Genomic DNA, 18,330 nt, shown 5'->3' on the forward strand with positions numbered 1-18,330 from the left:
TTATGTGAGGTGTAGATGAGGTTAATCAGTGCTTGCTTGCTCTTTTAGATTCTAAAGTAGTCTAAAACATTTTGTGAACTCGGAGCATGATGGAACTCACCATGTCACACAACATGAAATTAAATAATGATTATGCCCATCTTTATCTGTTTAAAAGCACAGGGAACATTATTTCACATTTCTAGACGGTGTGTCTGAAGTCCCAGTTTGTCCTTTTCCATAACTAAAGAACAAATTTAAGTTACCAGTAACGCCACACAGATCTGAGATTTTACCTCTTGCACACTGTCTTGTAATCCATCTTTTTACAAGGTTTATGAGGTCTTAAGTAAACCTTTTTTCAGATTTACTTTCACACAACTTCAGTAAATGACTTGTAATACACATTATCTACACTTGCAAGGTGTTAGGTGCTAATCCATTATGTCCTTCAAAATATATGCTAGGTAGGATAAACACAACAGCTGAGACAGACACTCTAAGATCTTGTTATTTTAATGCACTGATCACCTCACACAAATACAGCCCTCCGTGCTTTGAGATGAAATAAATGGAGACGTGTAGAGTTTGCTTCACTGACAGGCTCTAATAAAATTACTTTTAGACCTACTTTTATATGGGTATGACATCTGTAAGGATCTAGAAAAGAGCCTTAATTTGTATGCTGAAGAATACAGCTCCAGATCTTAGACTGTAATATAGTATGTGTTGGAAAAGTTAATGCATCTCTGGATGTCAGATTTATACAGTGCTTAACAAATTTATTAGACCACCCTAACTCTAACCAAAGTAAGGTTTATGCTGCAGCTGCCCTAAATTAACAGCATTGGTAATTACCAAAATCATTTTTTTATGTTTCTGCAGTGGTTAATACACCAATATGTAGAAGCTCTTTAACCCAAATGATATTTTTAATGCTAAAATATAATTATTGTTATCCATGAATTTTCAAATTTACTGATGTACAAAAATACTGAAAAAATAGTAAAGCACATTAATATTTCTTGATTAATATTTCAAATTCTAGTTATTTACTTGCATTCCTGAACAGAAACATTAGTTTTAGTGGTTGAATGTTCTGCTTTATTAATTTCTGACTTCTCAGAGAAGCCCAGTGAGCCGGCTCAAGTTTGGGTGAATTCAGTTTGAAATCACTCATTCCTGTTCAAAATGATAAAACACTGAGAGCTTACTGAAAATAAAAGTCCGCATTAAAGCACTTCATGATGCTGGATGGTCTTTGAGACAAATATGACAGTTGGTCCAATAAATTTGTTAAGCACTGTATGTGTTATGCATGGGGGTGAGTCCTGATTGAATTCTACAGGATAAAAGAGAAGAAGAGCAAAAAGTGTTTCCTTTAAAGGCCTCTAAAGTTTTGTCTTTCTAATTTGGAACAACTTTTTGACTTTCTGACCTTTTAGTCGACAGGCCTCTTTAATGAAGCAGATAGAAAGTGACAAAGAGTGCACAGAGTCAGACTCCTGCTCTGGCCTTATCGTCAATTCTAACATCTCAGAAGCCTCTAATAGAAAGGCAAGTCTACGGATGAACTCAAGCACACAGGAACAAGCTTTTTTTTTAATATTGCAGAAAAATTGTGTGACTTCATGAATTTCCAGGTGGATACACAGTGTGTGACTCTAATTACACGTCTTTGATGATAATACTCCCTGCAGTCTCAAACTTGCATTACCTTTCTGTCTCTTCTTCTCTTTGGTTGTGTGAGAAAACAACATTTTGCATCACAAAGTCGGCCCATCAACACAAACTGTGACTCTGACAACTCAAAGAATCTGTAATTATGACATTTTGGAATAATCAAATGGAATTATAATAAAACATTTCAACCATGGCCAATGTGTCTGAGCATCTATGAGCAGCTATTTCTGATGTGTGTAAATTACAGTGGAGCAGTCGAAGTATTATTGCTAAAGGCAATTTAAGTGCCACTCTTCCAATAGCTATAAGAGGGCGTCAGTGAGGGCAGGTGTTTTGGAAAGTGTCAGCACATGAGAAGCTCAGCAGAGGCCACCGCACACATACACTCACTAACACACACCAACTTTCGCATTCTTCTTTTCTGATCGTGATTCTTTAGATAATTTTTGCCTCTCTCCTTGTACGCTCCCTTTTACTGTGTTTTTTTTTGCTCTGGATGAGAACATACGCAGGCAACACTTTGTTCTATTGCAGTGTTCACCTCGTCTTCCTCCTCATCCTCCTCACGTTGCACCACATTTTCTCGACCTTATTCCCCTCTTCCTCTCTGTTTCTCCCTCCCTCCTAATCCCATTTTTTTCCTGGGCATCCTGTCCGACCTCTTTGTCCTGACCTTCCTGTTTAAACCAGCCTGCATGCCAAAATATTCACCCAGCTCATGACATCACAGCCAGTTAATGTGCAGAAGCAGCACCTGTCTCCATAATGATACAGTGCCCGCCGCTTACGTTTGTTTCTCCTCTCCTTCCCTGTCTCTCTCTGTGTGTCTCTCTTATTGCAGACCTGAGATGAATTTGCTGATACCACAGCGTCTGCCTTTCCTGCTCTCATCCTAATGAAACTTGTGGTGATACACGTGGCCTTGGCCTCTGCAGGGGTTGTTAGTGTGTGTGTGTGTATTTCCTGAGTCTGCACATTTACAGCACCCAGGAAACGACAACAGTTCTCGAACTAGCAGCTGGCTCGAGGTGAAGGAGTTTGATATCTGCACTGCAAAGTTCAAATCAATGGCATCATCACTATATCTGCTCTTTTGACTTAATAACTGAAACAAAACTAATTAAAACAACTCCTACAAAATCCTTTAGTGCTCTGTAACAATATAAATTAACTTTATTAACCTAAATCTCCAATAATGATCACAAGCAAAGTCAACCACAACCATATCCAGGCATGACAGGTCAAAAGTAAGTATAGGGGGCACACTAGAAACTAGACCCTGCTCATAAGATGTCCTGAGCTCTCAAGAAAATGTTGATAACTCATTAGAGATTTTCTACCTCAATAATACATTGTATGGCATGCACAAGAGACACTCTTCAATATATCTCCAGCTCATGGAGCCAAAGACTATTGAACTATCCAATCTTTTAATCCTGTCACTCTTATGGCATTTGCTAATGACTGAGAGAAACTTTCCTGTGTGCATGCATCACCCTTTAATGAGCACCTGGTTTCTGGTGTACATAAGATAATATCTGGTGCAAACAACTTTCTGTTTCCAACACAAACCCACTTTTTTCTTCTCTGCCCATGTCCTCATAGGGTGCTCCATGTAAACAATGTTTGAGTGTTTATCTGATCAGCTCTGCACTGCAACCCTTAGCAACAGTACGTGGAAACAAACATGGCTTTCTGACCCAATGAACACATCAATAAAGTTCATTACATTAGGATTGTTTTTAATAAAACCCCATTCATGTTTCAGATAACCATTAGTGAAAGTATTTTTCTGTTGTGTAAAAGCCTGCTCTCCTGTTTTTAGTCAGCGTTGCAATGTACAGTACATCATTCTCTGCTTGGATAAATTTAAATACCGGTTACTCCAATTGTTTAAGGTTCATGATAACAATTTATTTACGCAGACTGTTTTGTGGCATTGAATATACACTGTATGCCAAATGCATTTGTCAGCTAAGCAGCCACATCATGATTCATTAGAACAGTGGTTCCCAACCTTTCCTCCATTAAGCCCCCCTTCACATTTCTAAGAACTGCCCCCCTTCCAGGATCCACCCGAAAAAAGTGACATATTGCTGTCATAAATACACACCAATTTAAATTATTTTCATTGTTTAAAGCGAAACAAAATAGCAAACAACACAAATGTTATTACCAAAAACCCATGCATGAACCATTTATGTGTGTTCTATCAGGATTTGAGTAAGTTTCAGTGAACCTAATTCTCATAACCTCAGAGCAGACAGACCCTGAAATCTCTGGCGCCCTCTCTCCCAAGGGTGTCCTGGACCCCAGGTTGGGAACCAAGACATAAGAACATATTACTTTATACCATCTATACACACATTTTGGATGATATGAAGACAATTGCCTCACAGTGCAAATTTTTTTGCTCTATACCAAATTCTTCTACAGGAATCATAAAATCCAGATCTGACCAAAGATTCATGCTGAATCAAGTCACTTTTAGAATGTCACTCTGGGCAGTTGCAGCTGTCTAAACAGAAACCTCACCGTCTGATAATGTTGCCTGTGACAACCTGTGACAACAGCTTGTGCTTGTCAGATCACAAACAGCTGGCTTTTGGATGTTGCAAACAGATAAATGTGAAGTGGGGGAATCTTGTTTTGAAATGCTGTAAATGCTACAAATGCATGGTTGTTTGAACATGAATATTTCATTGCAAAATCATGCTCTGAATTTTGGAAATGTTCACTTTTCTGTACTGTGAATGTTGTGTATTGTCAAGACGATCTAGATCAGTGGTTTTAACCTTTTTTGCTTAAGGCACACCTAAGATCAAGCCAGAATCTCAAGGCACACCTTGTCTATGTCCAAATGGCCTCATTAAAGCATGTTACAAAAACTTAAAGTTTTAGAATAAATGCAGTGGTAGTATTTGGTTTTGCAAGTTCCCAAGACACACCTTGACTTGCCAGTAGGCACACCAGTGTGCCCTGCCACAGGCACTGATCTACTCTGCCACTAAAAAGTTTGGGATCACTTGGAATTTTTCTTGTTTTCCATGGAAAAACTGCTGAAATTAGTCTGAATAGGAAATACAGCAAATGAATTGGACATGCTGACATTGTCAGAGTTAGAAATGATGATTTCAATGAACAGTGTTCTTTAAACTTTACCTTCATAGAAAAAAACAACAACTTTTGCAGCAATTACAGCCATGCAGACCTTAGGCATTCTAGTTGTCAGTTTTTCAAGGTAATCTGATGAGATTTCACCCCATGTTTCCTGGAGCATCTCCCACAAGATGGATTGGCTTGATGGAGTCTTCCTTGTACCATACAGTTGAGCTGCTCCAACAACAGCTCAATAGGGTTCAGATCTGGAGACTGTGCTGGTCACTCCATTACAGTCAGAATTCCAACTGACTGCTTTTTTTTTAAATATTTCGAAAACATTTTGGAGGGATGTTTTTGGTCATTATCCTGTTGTAGGATGAAATTGGTCCCAAGAAAGAGCTGTCGACAGGGTATGGCATGGCATTGCAAAATCTTGTGATAAATCGTCTTCTGCTGTTGCAGCAAGGTGAACTCACAAGCTTTCAGAATGTTGCAAAGCAGTCAGTAAAGAGTTTCAACTTGTCTCTTGAATCCTTGGTCTGAACTGAGCTTATGATGATGAAAAAAGATATGTTTTATAATATCATATATACGGCTAGCAATGGAATTTTAAGCCCTTCTGTAGGACTCTTTTTAAATTGAATCAGCTATAAATATTGCATTTGTTTGTTTTTAGCAGGCAGCCGGTCTTAAAAGGACATTTTGGAATCTTTAAAGTTTTAAGCTTGTTAAATTATGCAGAGCAGCTACATCCATCTGAGGAGCTATATAGTCTTGTTTCCCAAAGTGTGTCCCATTTAAAGGAGCAAGGCTCACTGAAATCACTGGAGGCTAATGGCACTACTAGTACCTCATACAACCCAACTTCAAAAATACCGTAATATCCCTTTAAGTTTCAGCCACAAATTCTGCCACCAAAAGTTGATGCTTTAGTTTATAAGACTTTAATGGAAGAGGATTAGGATCTGGCAGGAGGGAGAAATAACAAGAGGAGGAAACTGTTTTTTATTGTAGACTTTGAGAAAAAAGAGCAAAACTGTTGAGGATGTTGTTGATATGCAGTTTTGAAATTGAAGTCATCATCTTGTGTTAAAATGGGTTCAATTTTGACTTATTTTTTTCCTCAGTGCTTTGAGTTATTTCATAAATTTGTATTTCAGCTTTATTGTAGTTTTCTAATTTTTCACAACATTTTGATTTCATTCTTAAAATTGTATTTTTTTCTGATATTGTGTATCATCTCTCAACATCTTGATTTCAAAAACAACATTGTATTTCAACTTCATTCTTATCATTTTGATATATTACTCTTTCTTGTTATTCATCCTTTTTTCTAAATAATAAAATACAAATCTTCGTACTCTCCTCTGTCTGTCGAATGCCTGACCCTTACACTCTTTGAGATTAAATTAGAAGCCTGCTTTAGTGCACATCAGCATAAAATTCTAGAGCTACTGTTTCAAATATTAGCAAGAGTTTTAGATTCCTAATTTTCCAAGAAGAAAGCACATTGAATAGAAAGCTTGAGGAAAAAAGCAACATTTACCAGCACTGGCAGAGAGTTGATAATAAACAAACACAGATGCTGACCCCTGATCAGCAGCTGTGTAAGAAATACTGACACTGCACACTTGCATTAAGGTGGTAAGGACTGTAGTGGTTATGTTTGAAACTGGAGTTATAATTAAGTTATACTTATAAATTCAACTAAGTGGAACTTAGTAAAACATCATTTCTTGTCTGTGGATCAATCATGTAAGGCAACAGTCTATCTTTTCCAAAATTAGTTAACCCAAATGCCAAAAAGCCTTTTCTCTCCCTTTATTGTAATCAGTGACCTGCTAGCTCCCTCACCAGCATCATGACATTGACAGACACTAATAGGAGAGAGGAGAAACTGGCAGCTAAATAGACCCCTAAGCAGGACACTCTAATGAGGAAAAGGCCCCTGGGGGCTCCCTGAGTGACACTAGAGATCCATACTGGAGCTGGCAGCCTTACAGGATCCACAGTGAGAGAGATGCATTTGTACTGGTGCCATCATTAGCTGCTTTGATCCTCTCTACAAGAATCTATGTCCTTGAAAGAGGCTTTTGTCATGAAAGGCCTGGACCGTCAAGACAGACTACGGATAAACTTCTCAAACGGTGTTTGTATGGATAGCTGCTGACCCTAATGTGAGATCAGTCTGACCACCTGGTGGGAGAGTTGAGAAATATATCAAGACTTTAAAGCTTACAGGCTGCTTTCAGGATGGGTATTGGCTGAATACCAGCAGAGTTACCTTTGAGGGTGCCTCACTGTAGCTGATAGAATATATACTATATAGTTGTGGAAGAAATAACATTATTATAACCACTGATTGGAAAATAAGACAATACATGGAAACTGACAGTCTTATTAAGACTATTGAAGTAGAGTGCATGTACCTCTTGCTGTTGTGCTAATAACTTTTTCACAACATTGGATTAACCAGCCAGTTTTTCTCCCCTTTTTTAAACCACTTTAAAACATTTATATCAAACCCAAACTTAAAGACACAAGAAATACATTCAACTCTCTCAGGGAGCCTAGCTCATACTGTTACTTCCACCCTGGATACTAGCACAGTGCAGTGGGGGAATAATCTCTATCCTGCTGCTTCATCCAATCATGCAGCAAGAACCCAAACCAAGAAAAAAAGACACTGCACATAATACCAAGAGTCAGAGGTCAATTATGGTCATGTTCCTGCTTCAATGCCAATGCCTAAATCAAGAATAAGTCTTTATTAAGGCCTCTGCATACTGAGTCTGTTTTGTAGGATCCTAATCCAATTGACAAAAACAAAGTTGAGCACACAAACCTTTAACAGCTGTTTTTGTAATTCACTGTATGAGAAAAAAATTGAATGATTAAGCAGTGGGGATGATTTTGTGTTTCTAAGGTCATTTGCACAGGCTGTAGGTTGTTTGCAGATGATGTCACGTCATAGCAAAGAACTCCTGGCACTATTGAAATGCCATTTTTTTTCTTTTTTTTCCAACTACTGGCTCTGTCAACAGTGCAAACTGTAGGTTAAATAAAGCTATTTTTGAGTCCTGAAAGTAGTGACACATTCATGCAAAAGTTCAAGCTACCAAAGAAACAGAGGCACACATGAATTTAAAGGCCCAGTCTCAAGTCTGGAGGAAAAGAGTCAGACAACTTTCACGTGTGGTCCGTTTCCATTGAACAATCCAGTTTGGATCAGGACAGTTTAGCACTATAAACCCTGATCTTGCTTTCATTTCCATGGCTGATGTCTATGGAGCCTCAATCGTTGTACTGGGAAATCCATTTTTTTTTCTAAGAGATCAGGAAAATTTTTCTTAGCCCAGTAATAACAGCAGGTTTATTGGATCTATAACAGCTCTTTGTTTGGCACCAAGTTGGCTTTTTAATGTGTATTAAAAATGTAAAAATGTAAAAAAGGAACTTGCTCTCAAACAGGAACTAGCTTCTGCTGTTCGAATGAAAGAGCCAGCTTGTAAAACCAGCAGTTGATGCCCTACAAGGTTGAGTTACATAAAAGTAAATCATTGTTTCCATTAACAGCATGTTTATGACAAAACAAAGTAAAAGAAAGCTGTTAAAGAGGCAAAGTCAGCCTCTTAGCTCAGTACAAGGCTCCTGAAGACTGCTGTCTCCCTTCATCTAGACACCCAGGAGGAGGTTTTGCAAGAATAAGTAATTTGTGAAATTGATTGCCTCCATGCCGAGCAAATCGGTTAACCCATGAGAAAATTACTTTTTTGAGAACTTTAGAGGTCATACTCAATCTATGTAGAAAAGTTCTAGATGATAACTGCAGTGTGTAGGTCCACCTATAGCTATAATGTAATGTGTCCAATCTATTATGTCCCATGGTTAAAATCTACACAATGGGCACAACAATGTGTTCAAGTGAAGTTTCAGTGCAGGGGAGAGGAAGAGAGAGAAAAGGGAGCTGCAGTCACTGTTCTGAATAATCAAAAAACCCACCAAACAACAAATGTAACCCATTAAAAAAGAAAAAAAAAAGAAAATTATGAAGGACAAAAGTGTCAGTGTCAGTATGCAAACATGAGATCATATTTCTGGTTAAAAATGAGCATCAGTTTTGTAAAAAAAGTGTTAGATCCTGATGTTAGATCTTGATCAAATAAAAAGCTGTGTGATGCTTTTGAAACACACCTGCAGGGTTCATTAGCATCAGTTTGCAAAATTACTAGTAACTGATGCTCATTCCTCCACAAACAGGTGCATGAGGAGTTGACTGCAGTAGAGGCTACCATTAGCGACTCTTGTTATCTCTCAATTTGAGAATCCTGGTCTGTCCATTATAAATACCCTGCATCTCAAAGGCAGCTCTCATATAATAAATATTTGCAGGTGCATCAATGTATGTGCATACTCTGCATGTATGATTTTGTTTTTCTACATTGAAAAACATCCTCTCAATGTGGAACTGCAGAGAAAAAAATCTTTTAAGTCAACCAGCTCTGATTCAACAGAACAAATCAGGCCTTACCTTTGTCTAGGGAAGCATCCGGAGAGTTAAAGTCCATTAAACTGCTGATTTCAGTCTTGTAGCAGGGGTCAGTGGCCGGCGGCTTCTGTCTCGGCTGGGAAGAGGGATCTGAGAAGAAAACAAATTGCAAACAAGGTTACCCTGACAGAAAACATAAGAAAGAATGGATGTACAGGGATAACAAAGACAAAAGAAAGCCCTAATGTATGTTCTTTTGAGTACAATTTGAGGGTGGAAAAATTAGACATTACTTTTTTAATCTTTAATCCATGGAAAAGAAAATGATGTGCTTGACAGATTAAAGATAAAGCCTGTGGATTACTATGAATCTAACTTGTATTTTTGTGTTTAGACTATGAGTAGAAAAGGTTTTCCAGAAATCTTTCAACATTAATCAGGAGATAACAAGAGCAAAATGAGAAAGATAGAGGGAAAACTATGTAGACCCAAACTGCTAGAATGGATTCTAAATTAAATTCCTCTCCAGATTAAGTTTTTCTACCCTGCACAGAAAGAATGAAAACATTATGGAAACAAAATAATTAATGCAGTGCACATCAAAAATCCCTCTCAATGTACGCATAATGAACTTTAGCTCCTTGCTTAATTCAACAGTAGTTTACCATTCATCAGCACAGCCACAGTCTCAGGGGAAAGCGTGAACACTCTGCTGTGGCAAAAGCACACAAGCATAAACACACGCAGGCACCCAAACACAGTGGCAACTCTGGGAGACTGCTGCATATAAATATTAGCATTTTTATGACCAGAGAGTGATTTGATTTCTGGTGAGGTTCAGTGGTTTCAAATACATTTTTGGCCAGCCTCACTAGTGGTGAATGCATACTGAACGCATGGCTCCAGGTCAGCTCACAGAAGAAGTGTTAGCTGAAATGGCTTTGGTGCTCCAACATGTGCAGTCCACTTCTGCAGTCCTCCAGGCCCACTGAAGCCTGGAGTTTTATTCTAAAGTAAAGTTTGCAAAAGGTCACCAAAATGTTACAAGTGCCACTTTTTGAGTAAAAGTAGTTGGCGGAGGGGAAAAAAAAATCAAAGGATATGAGAATCTGTTTTACTCTCTCTCAGTTAAATTCACATTCCAGCAACCACATCACTCTTCCACCCCTGCTTCTCTCTTTCCTCCTCCTCCTCCTCATTTTTCTTCAGTTAGTATACCACCCACTACCTAAGAAGCTGTTACTGGTTGAATTGTTTGCGCTAATTGTGCACAGATGTGTCTGAAGAGCTTGAGGTCTACGTCTGGAGCTATTATGTTGAGATTAGTCATCACGCGTTTAAATGATGGACTTTACAGAGCAACAAATAACAGCCTGGCTGCCTGCCCCCTGCAAAGGTGATTGTTAAGAGCACAAGAGGGTTGTTTTTTTTAAAGCTGTGTAGAACACTCTGCTACCAAACACCTCGCAAAAGGGGAATTTTTTTAAACTTGCCCACAGTGCAGCCTTTGGCAGCAGGAACATAGTTGTCACTTTTCTGAATAATGTAAAAATTCACAGTGCATTCTTATCTGCTCTAGCTTCAAGCTGCTGCTGCTCAGTGGCCTCATGAAATTTTTTTATCTTTTCTGCACCGTGCCCTTGACAGACCCTCACCAACACAGAGAAACTTAGCAAGAGAAAAAGAGGAAGAGAGGTGTTGGATTACATGAAATGAGAATGAATAAACCATGATGGCTGCTTCATGTTGATGGAGAGAGGAGTTGAAAAGAGGAGAGCAGGAGAATATGCTACAAAGTGAACTCAGGTGAGACTCTATATTATTGATTGCAACAGAGTCAGGATGAAACCAAAATATGAACTGAAGAGCAGCTCGAGAGCCCAAGTTGATTAAAGATTGCATGCACTCAAAGAAATAACTTAATTCTGAAAGAAAAAGAGTTTGAAATAAGGGTGAGAGAGTGGGGGTGGGAAAGAGGCCTCAGGCCAGACTTGAACCCAGGCCGCTCGTGTTCATGGGGCACAACCCAACCATTGGGCCATCTGCGCCCCATATCATCTATTTTTTTAACAAGCAGCATGGTTTATCACACTGTTGTTATGGCAAAAAGAATCACAAATGAGACAGATTACACCACTTAGTACTGACAGCAAAATTAATGTATTTTTAGAGAAAAGTTTCAGCAAAATAGCCATTCCTTATTCTTTATCAAATAAATATCCCTCTCAAAATTTACTGTTTACTTTTATCTTAATTTATGGTTAAAAAAAAAACTATTTTAGACCTGTTACATAAAACAAAAAAGAATCAAAATATCTTTAAGATCATACATAAAATTAATATCTTGATTAAACTCCTGTCCCAGAAAGAAACAGACGTTAATATTCTTTTTATTGTAAATGGTTTACTGTAACAGGTTAGTAAATCAAATCAGAGAAACAGAGAAGTTGTCTGCTTCGTGCTCTTTAGCTGTTCTCCCTAATCCTGGAGGAATTTCTAATTATCCAATATTGACTATGATTGTTTCATTTGGTTTTCTCTTTCTCACTGCCTCATTAGCTAGTATTTGTGGTTAGGCATTTTTCAAGTTTTAAATTGATTTTTTAAGTATGTGAGCTGCAAATTGATACCTCTAACTGCAGCTCACATACTTACAGAGGCTTTACCATTTCATGTCTGACAAACAAAAAATAAAAGTAGAAATTAATCTAATAATGTTCAAACATGTTCTCATGCAGACTGCACAATGCAGAGACAGTGTGAGCAGGCACATACATAAGGACAGTGCAGACAGAAGTAGATCTGTCATGGGCAGAGGCGTACTTTAAGCCTAAAGGAACACATTTTATCCTCCAGTGTATCAGTATTTTTCCTTCTCTCCTGAAGTGCACCTCACCTCTACCCAGCCAAATACCTCTCCATGCATCTTAATCACATGCATTAAATGTGGGTCGTCATTATTTGTTTTCAATGGCAAGTTGATTTAAAACAGCCCGCAGTTTGAGTTTTACTCCATAGAGCTTCCGTGAAGCATTGGATGGGGTGGTGTCACATGACTCTCTCTCGTGGTGTTCTTCTAAAATAGAGAGATTTACAAGGGAACAAAACCAAAATAACCAACACAGCAGGTTTATATCGGTTATTGGCTCTAAATGTCAGTTTTGATTATTTTTCAATGAATCGCCCAGCACTACTCCCAGGTATTGATCTCAGCCCTTCTGCTGTTTTGTTTCCAATAAAAGCCTAATCTCCCTTTTTTTATCATGATGGTATCATTTCAACACAAGGTTTTATTTTTTGTGTTTCCAGGACAGTTAACTATTTACTGAAGCCACTTGCAAAATTGTGAAGCTCTTTCTTGAGGTCCTTGCTAAACTTTTTTTCAAAAAAAAAAAAAAAAAAAAAAAAAAAAAAGCAACCTGGTCAAAAATCCCTTGGGCCTTTTATACACACTGTTAATAAATAAAACACCAGATAATGGTAAATACATAGTGTGGTGAGATCTTCTTCCCCCCTCTCTGACTTTTCCCTACATGCAGATGTTTTTGGATCTTCATGTTTAAACCATTATTAAGTACCCTTTTTTTTTTTTAATGTAAACACATTGTTTTCTTGAACTGAATTCCCTCTAGCTTATGTTGATAACCTTAAGCAGATGAAAATGGCACCTCTGCTGAATGAGCATTTATGCTACACTGACTCAAAGTCCAGAGCACACACTGTGGGGCATGCACAGAATGCCTTGTCTAGTTTGGTTTGGATTGAAATATAAATATGCAAGAGTAAATAAATTAACACAACAAAAAAACTTTTCAACTGTATGTAAATATGCTGAGCATCAATGGTCCACCAGTGGCTGACTCAAAGAACAGCAGAAACAAGAATAAGGAGCTGCTCTTCTCACAAATGCACAGGAAGCATGTGGGAATGTTTCCTGTCAGTTCTGCCAAGAAAAGTACAAACAGTGACCACAGGCACATACTCTGCAGATTAAAAAAATATGTGTGTGCATTTATTTTTATTTCATTTTACTTGTGTAAATACACATTAAGTGTGTGTTTTTTGTGCATTATGCATATTGTATATACACATGATAATGGCATTTACTAAATCCATCAGGAAGCTACCAATTTAAGATGTAAATTTCCTGCAGGTGTGAAGCACTGGGATGCTTAAGCCAGGTGTACACTGTGTGATTTCAATTTGCCTCCATAACACAGGTATAGAGAAAATCTGAGATTAAATTAATACTTTTTAAGACCTATTTCAAGACCCACTTTATACATTTAAAGACTCCATTACATCTTCATTTTCTAACCCCTGTGTATGTAACACAGTTACATACACTGTATACTTTGTGCTGATATTACGACAAAAATGTGACAAGGAAATAAAATGCTGGTAGTTTTTCCTGTTGTAGTTTGTAAATTAGGCTTTATGGAGATTAAACTATGAGAAAAAAACGCATACCGTAAGTTAGCTAAATGGGCGGTCTAATGTTTTTTAATGCTTAAACAGCCTAAAATCAAATAAACCTCAGTCATGAAGTACCTATTTATAGGTTTTGCACTGTATTAATCTGTCTGTTTACTGTTCAGAAGTGGTTTAACTCAAAGTACTGTATGCAGTCGTGTGCTAGCATAAACATGTAAAGTAAGAGCAATGAAAATGGAAAACTGAGACAGACTTCTAATTATGATCACTTCAGGGTCATCTTCTATACCTCTGAATTAATGTGCTTGTAAATCACAATAAATATTTGGATCAGGTAACATCCAAGGTTCTCATATTGATCTAATACTCATTATCAGGGCCCAACAGAGTCCAAGAACTAGACCAGACAGTTGCATCAAGCAGACAGGCAGACAGTGAGTGGAAGAATAAGGCTGAATGAGAGGCTGATAATAGAGAAGAGCTGTAGAAACAATCAAAAACATAATCTCCTTTGATGCTCTAGGTCTGTGCTTATCCTACCTGCCTCGCTGCACCTTGAATGAAAGTGAAGCCTCCTATAAACCTCCTGTTGTACAACTCATATTTGGGGTGATCTATAAAGGATTTAAGATAAGAGCATCATTTCCTCTCTCTGCTTCCATTTTCTCATCATTCTTTCCTCATTTCCTCACGAGCCAGCAGGACTATTATCTGACAAAAAAAACCTCAGCCTTCATCTCACTGCATGTTTGGATGTCTGCCATACGGAGTTTTCATTTTGACAAATGATCATAGAGTATATATGTCTGCACATAAAAAAAGATACACGTACTATTGGTTGTAATTATGGAGCACAAGATTGGTGGAACAGCAGGTTGGTATGGAAAGAAAGTCTATTTCAATAAATTAATTTTAAATTTTATAGAACAAAAACATGGGAAATAACAAATTTGAACTGCCTGAAGTATGGGGGAAAGTTGATTTTTCCAGGCAGGGGGACAATAATGTTCCAGCCACTCTTATCAGCTCTGTCTTTACTTCTTTATTTTCATACTTATGTGTAAATGAGCGATTGATAAAGGATAAGCTATGCATAGAACTGACACAAAATGTAATTCTGCTGTTATTAAACAGAAGTGATTTAGCTTTGAGACAGAACTACTGTTGTACACCTTGTGCATTTTTAATATCCTTATCTTACTGATGGCATCCATAACAGAGTCTACATGCACAGACAGAGTCAGATAAGTAAAGAAAACTATTTTTGTAACTTTCAGACAAGAACTTGACCTTTTCTTTCCAACTTCTGATGATTATATCTCTATTTTTAAGATAGAATGCATCCAAAAACCTGCCAAAGATAGCTAATGCTGCTCCAGAGGCTGCTCCAGAGGCTGTGATAGCAGTCTTTACGCCCACACGATTCTGAACAGATAAGAGCGCTTTAAGCCTTGGCATGAAGTCAGCGACATGTTATGATCAAGACTGCAGGGACACCTTGAGTCCGTTCTATTTTTTTCCTTACTAAACATGCCTGCATGTTTGTGATTTGACAAGTTGTTCAAGAGAGGACAGACCAAAAGCAAAATAAAAATAAAAAAAGTGCAGATAGCATCACAACTGGTCAAATAAAAAATTAAGTAAGTATTGAATAGAAAACACGACCTAGAGTGGAATAAATAACTACTCAACAATAAATGCACTCACACACAGGCAAGCAGACACAGAGACACATAATGTTTGGACTGGTGTTGCTCTGTCTAACCATAAAATACTACTTTTGTTTAAAAGTAAGGTTAAGTAAGCGAGTTCTTTGTGAAATCCGACACAGGAGGAATTATGTGACAGACAGAAAATATTGTTGGTGAGTTTTTAGTACAATATTTCTGAACATCCGTTGTCAGTTCGGTATATGTATGAATTCAATGTATTTGTAACAGTCTAATTAGAATTCGTATTGCTTTCTGTTTGGACATGCTATTTAAAGCCATGCCATTGTCTTGTTCCAACAATTCTAAAAATGTATATGGAAAGTCTGATCAATCGTCCTTTTTTAATTCTTTAATTTTTTAGATAAGATAATGTGGACTAAATTAAACTCAGAACTGAGTGGATGGGTGTGAAGTGTCGTTGTGATTAAGCTTTTAAACTGAGCTTCCTTCCCCTCCCCTGGTTATCATGCTGTCTTTCTCCTACCATAAAAAATTGTTCTCTTCAGAGACAACAACAACAAACGTGTTGTCTTCAGTGACCCTACCTGACTAGTGAGTCCTTTAGGAGTCTGATGCTAAACTCTACAATGTTTCAGTAGAACTTAAATGTAGGACTCTGCCTTTGTCAACAACAACGGCCTTTTGTTCCTCATCTCCGCAGGGATGAAACAGAAATCACTGTCAGGGAGGAATACATCTCCCAAAATAAACTTCTCTCTTCAAATAAAGGCAATAGAGCCTTCTTTGACTCACCGAGACTGAGATTTACTTTAAACTACAGAGCTTATTGTTTGCGTTTTTAGACAACTAGACGCTTGTTGTGGGGATCCAAATATCTAGTAGTCAGTCAAAAGATGAACTTTGAAACTGAGGCACACAGAGTTGTTTGTTGCTGTTGAAGCTTTGGTTTACCTTAGTCTGTCTGTTGCTGTATTTCCATTATTGTAGGTGCAACTGAAAGTAAGTCTTATTAAATTTCCCTGTTTAAGCTGATATTATTAGTGTGTAGCCTTATTTTTCTTGAATTAACAGAGGTGGTATGTATAATTATTTATCAGCATAAGTTTGTATGTCTGTCTCTACAGGATAAACTACCAGCAGTCTACTTGTTACCATGTTTATCCCTCTTATCTCATAAAACACTGTGGGGATGATACAAGGGCTAATCGGCTGCTTAAGTTCTCAGCTGTTAAAACAAACATGATGGCAATTCTTCCCCTCCTTTTTCCTGACAAGTTCATCCACTCAGGATGAGTTTACGCCATGGCCCACATTAACCACAATAACATCATTATGGGGAAGACCTTGATATCCTTACACAACAAGATGAAGCCAATCTTGCTGAGTAATTTATAGAAAGACTGAATACAATAAGAAGCTATACTTTACTTTCTTAAGTTACAGTTGTCATGTTTTTGGAGATAATTGTGGAGGAGAGCATTCACAGCTGTAATGAGCTGTGTGCTTATGATACAAGACTTTCCATACCCTAAGCCTCTTTAAGGTGAGTGTTTAACATTCCTAAAGGGAGCATCCAGAAGAATTACTTGTCTTCATGGTCGGACAGTTCACTCTCTCAGTCTCTCACATTCCTGTCACCATCCCTCTCCCCTGAGTCCTCTCTTCTTCTTAGCTGACTGACTCCACCACTCCAGCGTCACCTCTCCTGTCCCCCTCCTCATTTTTTATCCCTTCCTCTGTCACCATTTAATGGGGTTCCCCAAGCTCTTCTCTCTTCTGAGCATGCTATATTATATCTGCTGGCACAGCGCAGGAGAAGACGACGGCTGGAACAAAAGAAGGCCTTAATGAGGAGTGGAGGTGATTAAGGAATGAATAGGACGTGTTGCTGGAACCTTCACTGAGCTGCTCGTGTTCCCTGGCTTGGTCTGCAGTCTGCTGATAGGCACTGCCTCTCTTTCTCTTACATCTGCCACCCCTCTTTAATTGCACTGACATTCTGCTGTCCTGAGGCTGCCGGACTTGTGATAAAGCACGAGTATTCATGCATTAATCAACAAGAGCCCGGATGGGCTTTTCCTCCTTTGCATCACCTGCCCTAAGACCCAAATCCAAGGTGCCCCATAAATATCCAGCAAATAAATGAAACTAATGGACCAGGAGAGTGACTGTGTGGAGCTAACACTTAACGTTAGCCACCCCCGCTAACCATCCTAGATCTCAGGACAGCTCTTGTCAATTCATATTAAAATTAAAGACCACTGAATGCACTCGCCAGTCCATTCAAAGAGTATGAAGGCTGGGGATGTTATTAGTTAGTGTAAGGAAAAAAATGAGCTGCCGCCAGAGAGACTAAACTGAGGGGAGTGGGCTTTTGTTAGCACATGAATGCCATTTTTACATTGGCCATCAGAGGAAAGAACACATTGCTAGTGTATGCAGAGTGAAAAATGGCCCATTTGCTTAGATTCATGACAGACAGGAGACAGGTGCCTGCAGAAAGCTTTAAAAGGCTTGAGCATGGCCACTCCAACAACACACTTGTCCCTGGAATCAAAGCACTTCAAGAGATGGAGAGCTGTGTGACAGCTCAGATCAGGTAATGAAATGTGATAAAACTCCCTTCTTTTGACAGCCAAGCACATGTGGATCTGATTTATTGAGATTTATATAAACTGGATTCTATCACTTTAAGTATGTTCTTACCAATTCTGGTATAGCAAGAGATTGTGTGTGGATGTGTTTGCCAAAAACTAGATCAGACAGCAGTTATTATTTCATTAATGAGTGCATAGTGTTTGTGTGATGATAAATTACAGTCTTTAATATACTATGGTCATTTTCACAGATCAAACATTCACGTGCTATTAACATAGATTTTTTCGTTGACAGGAAAGCATGTTTTAATCATTAAGGAATAACTGTATTCTTTTTTAATATTAATATAATTAATAATGGCTTTATGATTTA

General features: G+C 38.1%; 1 protein-coding gene across 4 annotated transcripts in view; it reads right to left on the bottom strand.

Moving 5' to 3' along the window:
* The window catches only part of kazna (kazrin, periplakin interacting protein a), a 294,446-nt gene that overhangs the window by 70,485 nt on the left and 205,631 nt on the right, over positions 1-18,330 (bottom strand). For all 4 annotated transcript variants that reach the window (XM_041798665.1, XM_041798666.1, XM_041798664.1 and 1 more), the window contains exon 4: positions 9,296-9,403. In XM_041798665.1, coding sequence (XP_041654599.1) covers positions 9,296-9,403 — 108 coding nt within the window. The remainder of the gene's footprint in view (positions 1-9,295; positions 9,404-18,330) is intronic.

This window comes from Cheilinus undulatus, linkage group 11 (assembly GCF_018320785.1).
Source record: "Cheilinus undulatus linkage group 11, ASM1832078v1, whole genome shotgun sequence".
Lineage (NCBI taxonomy): Eukaryota > Metazoa > Chordata > Actinopteri > Labriformes > Labridae > Cheilinus > Cheilinus undulatus.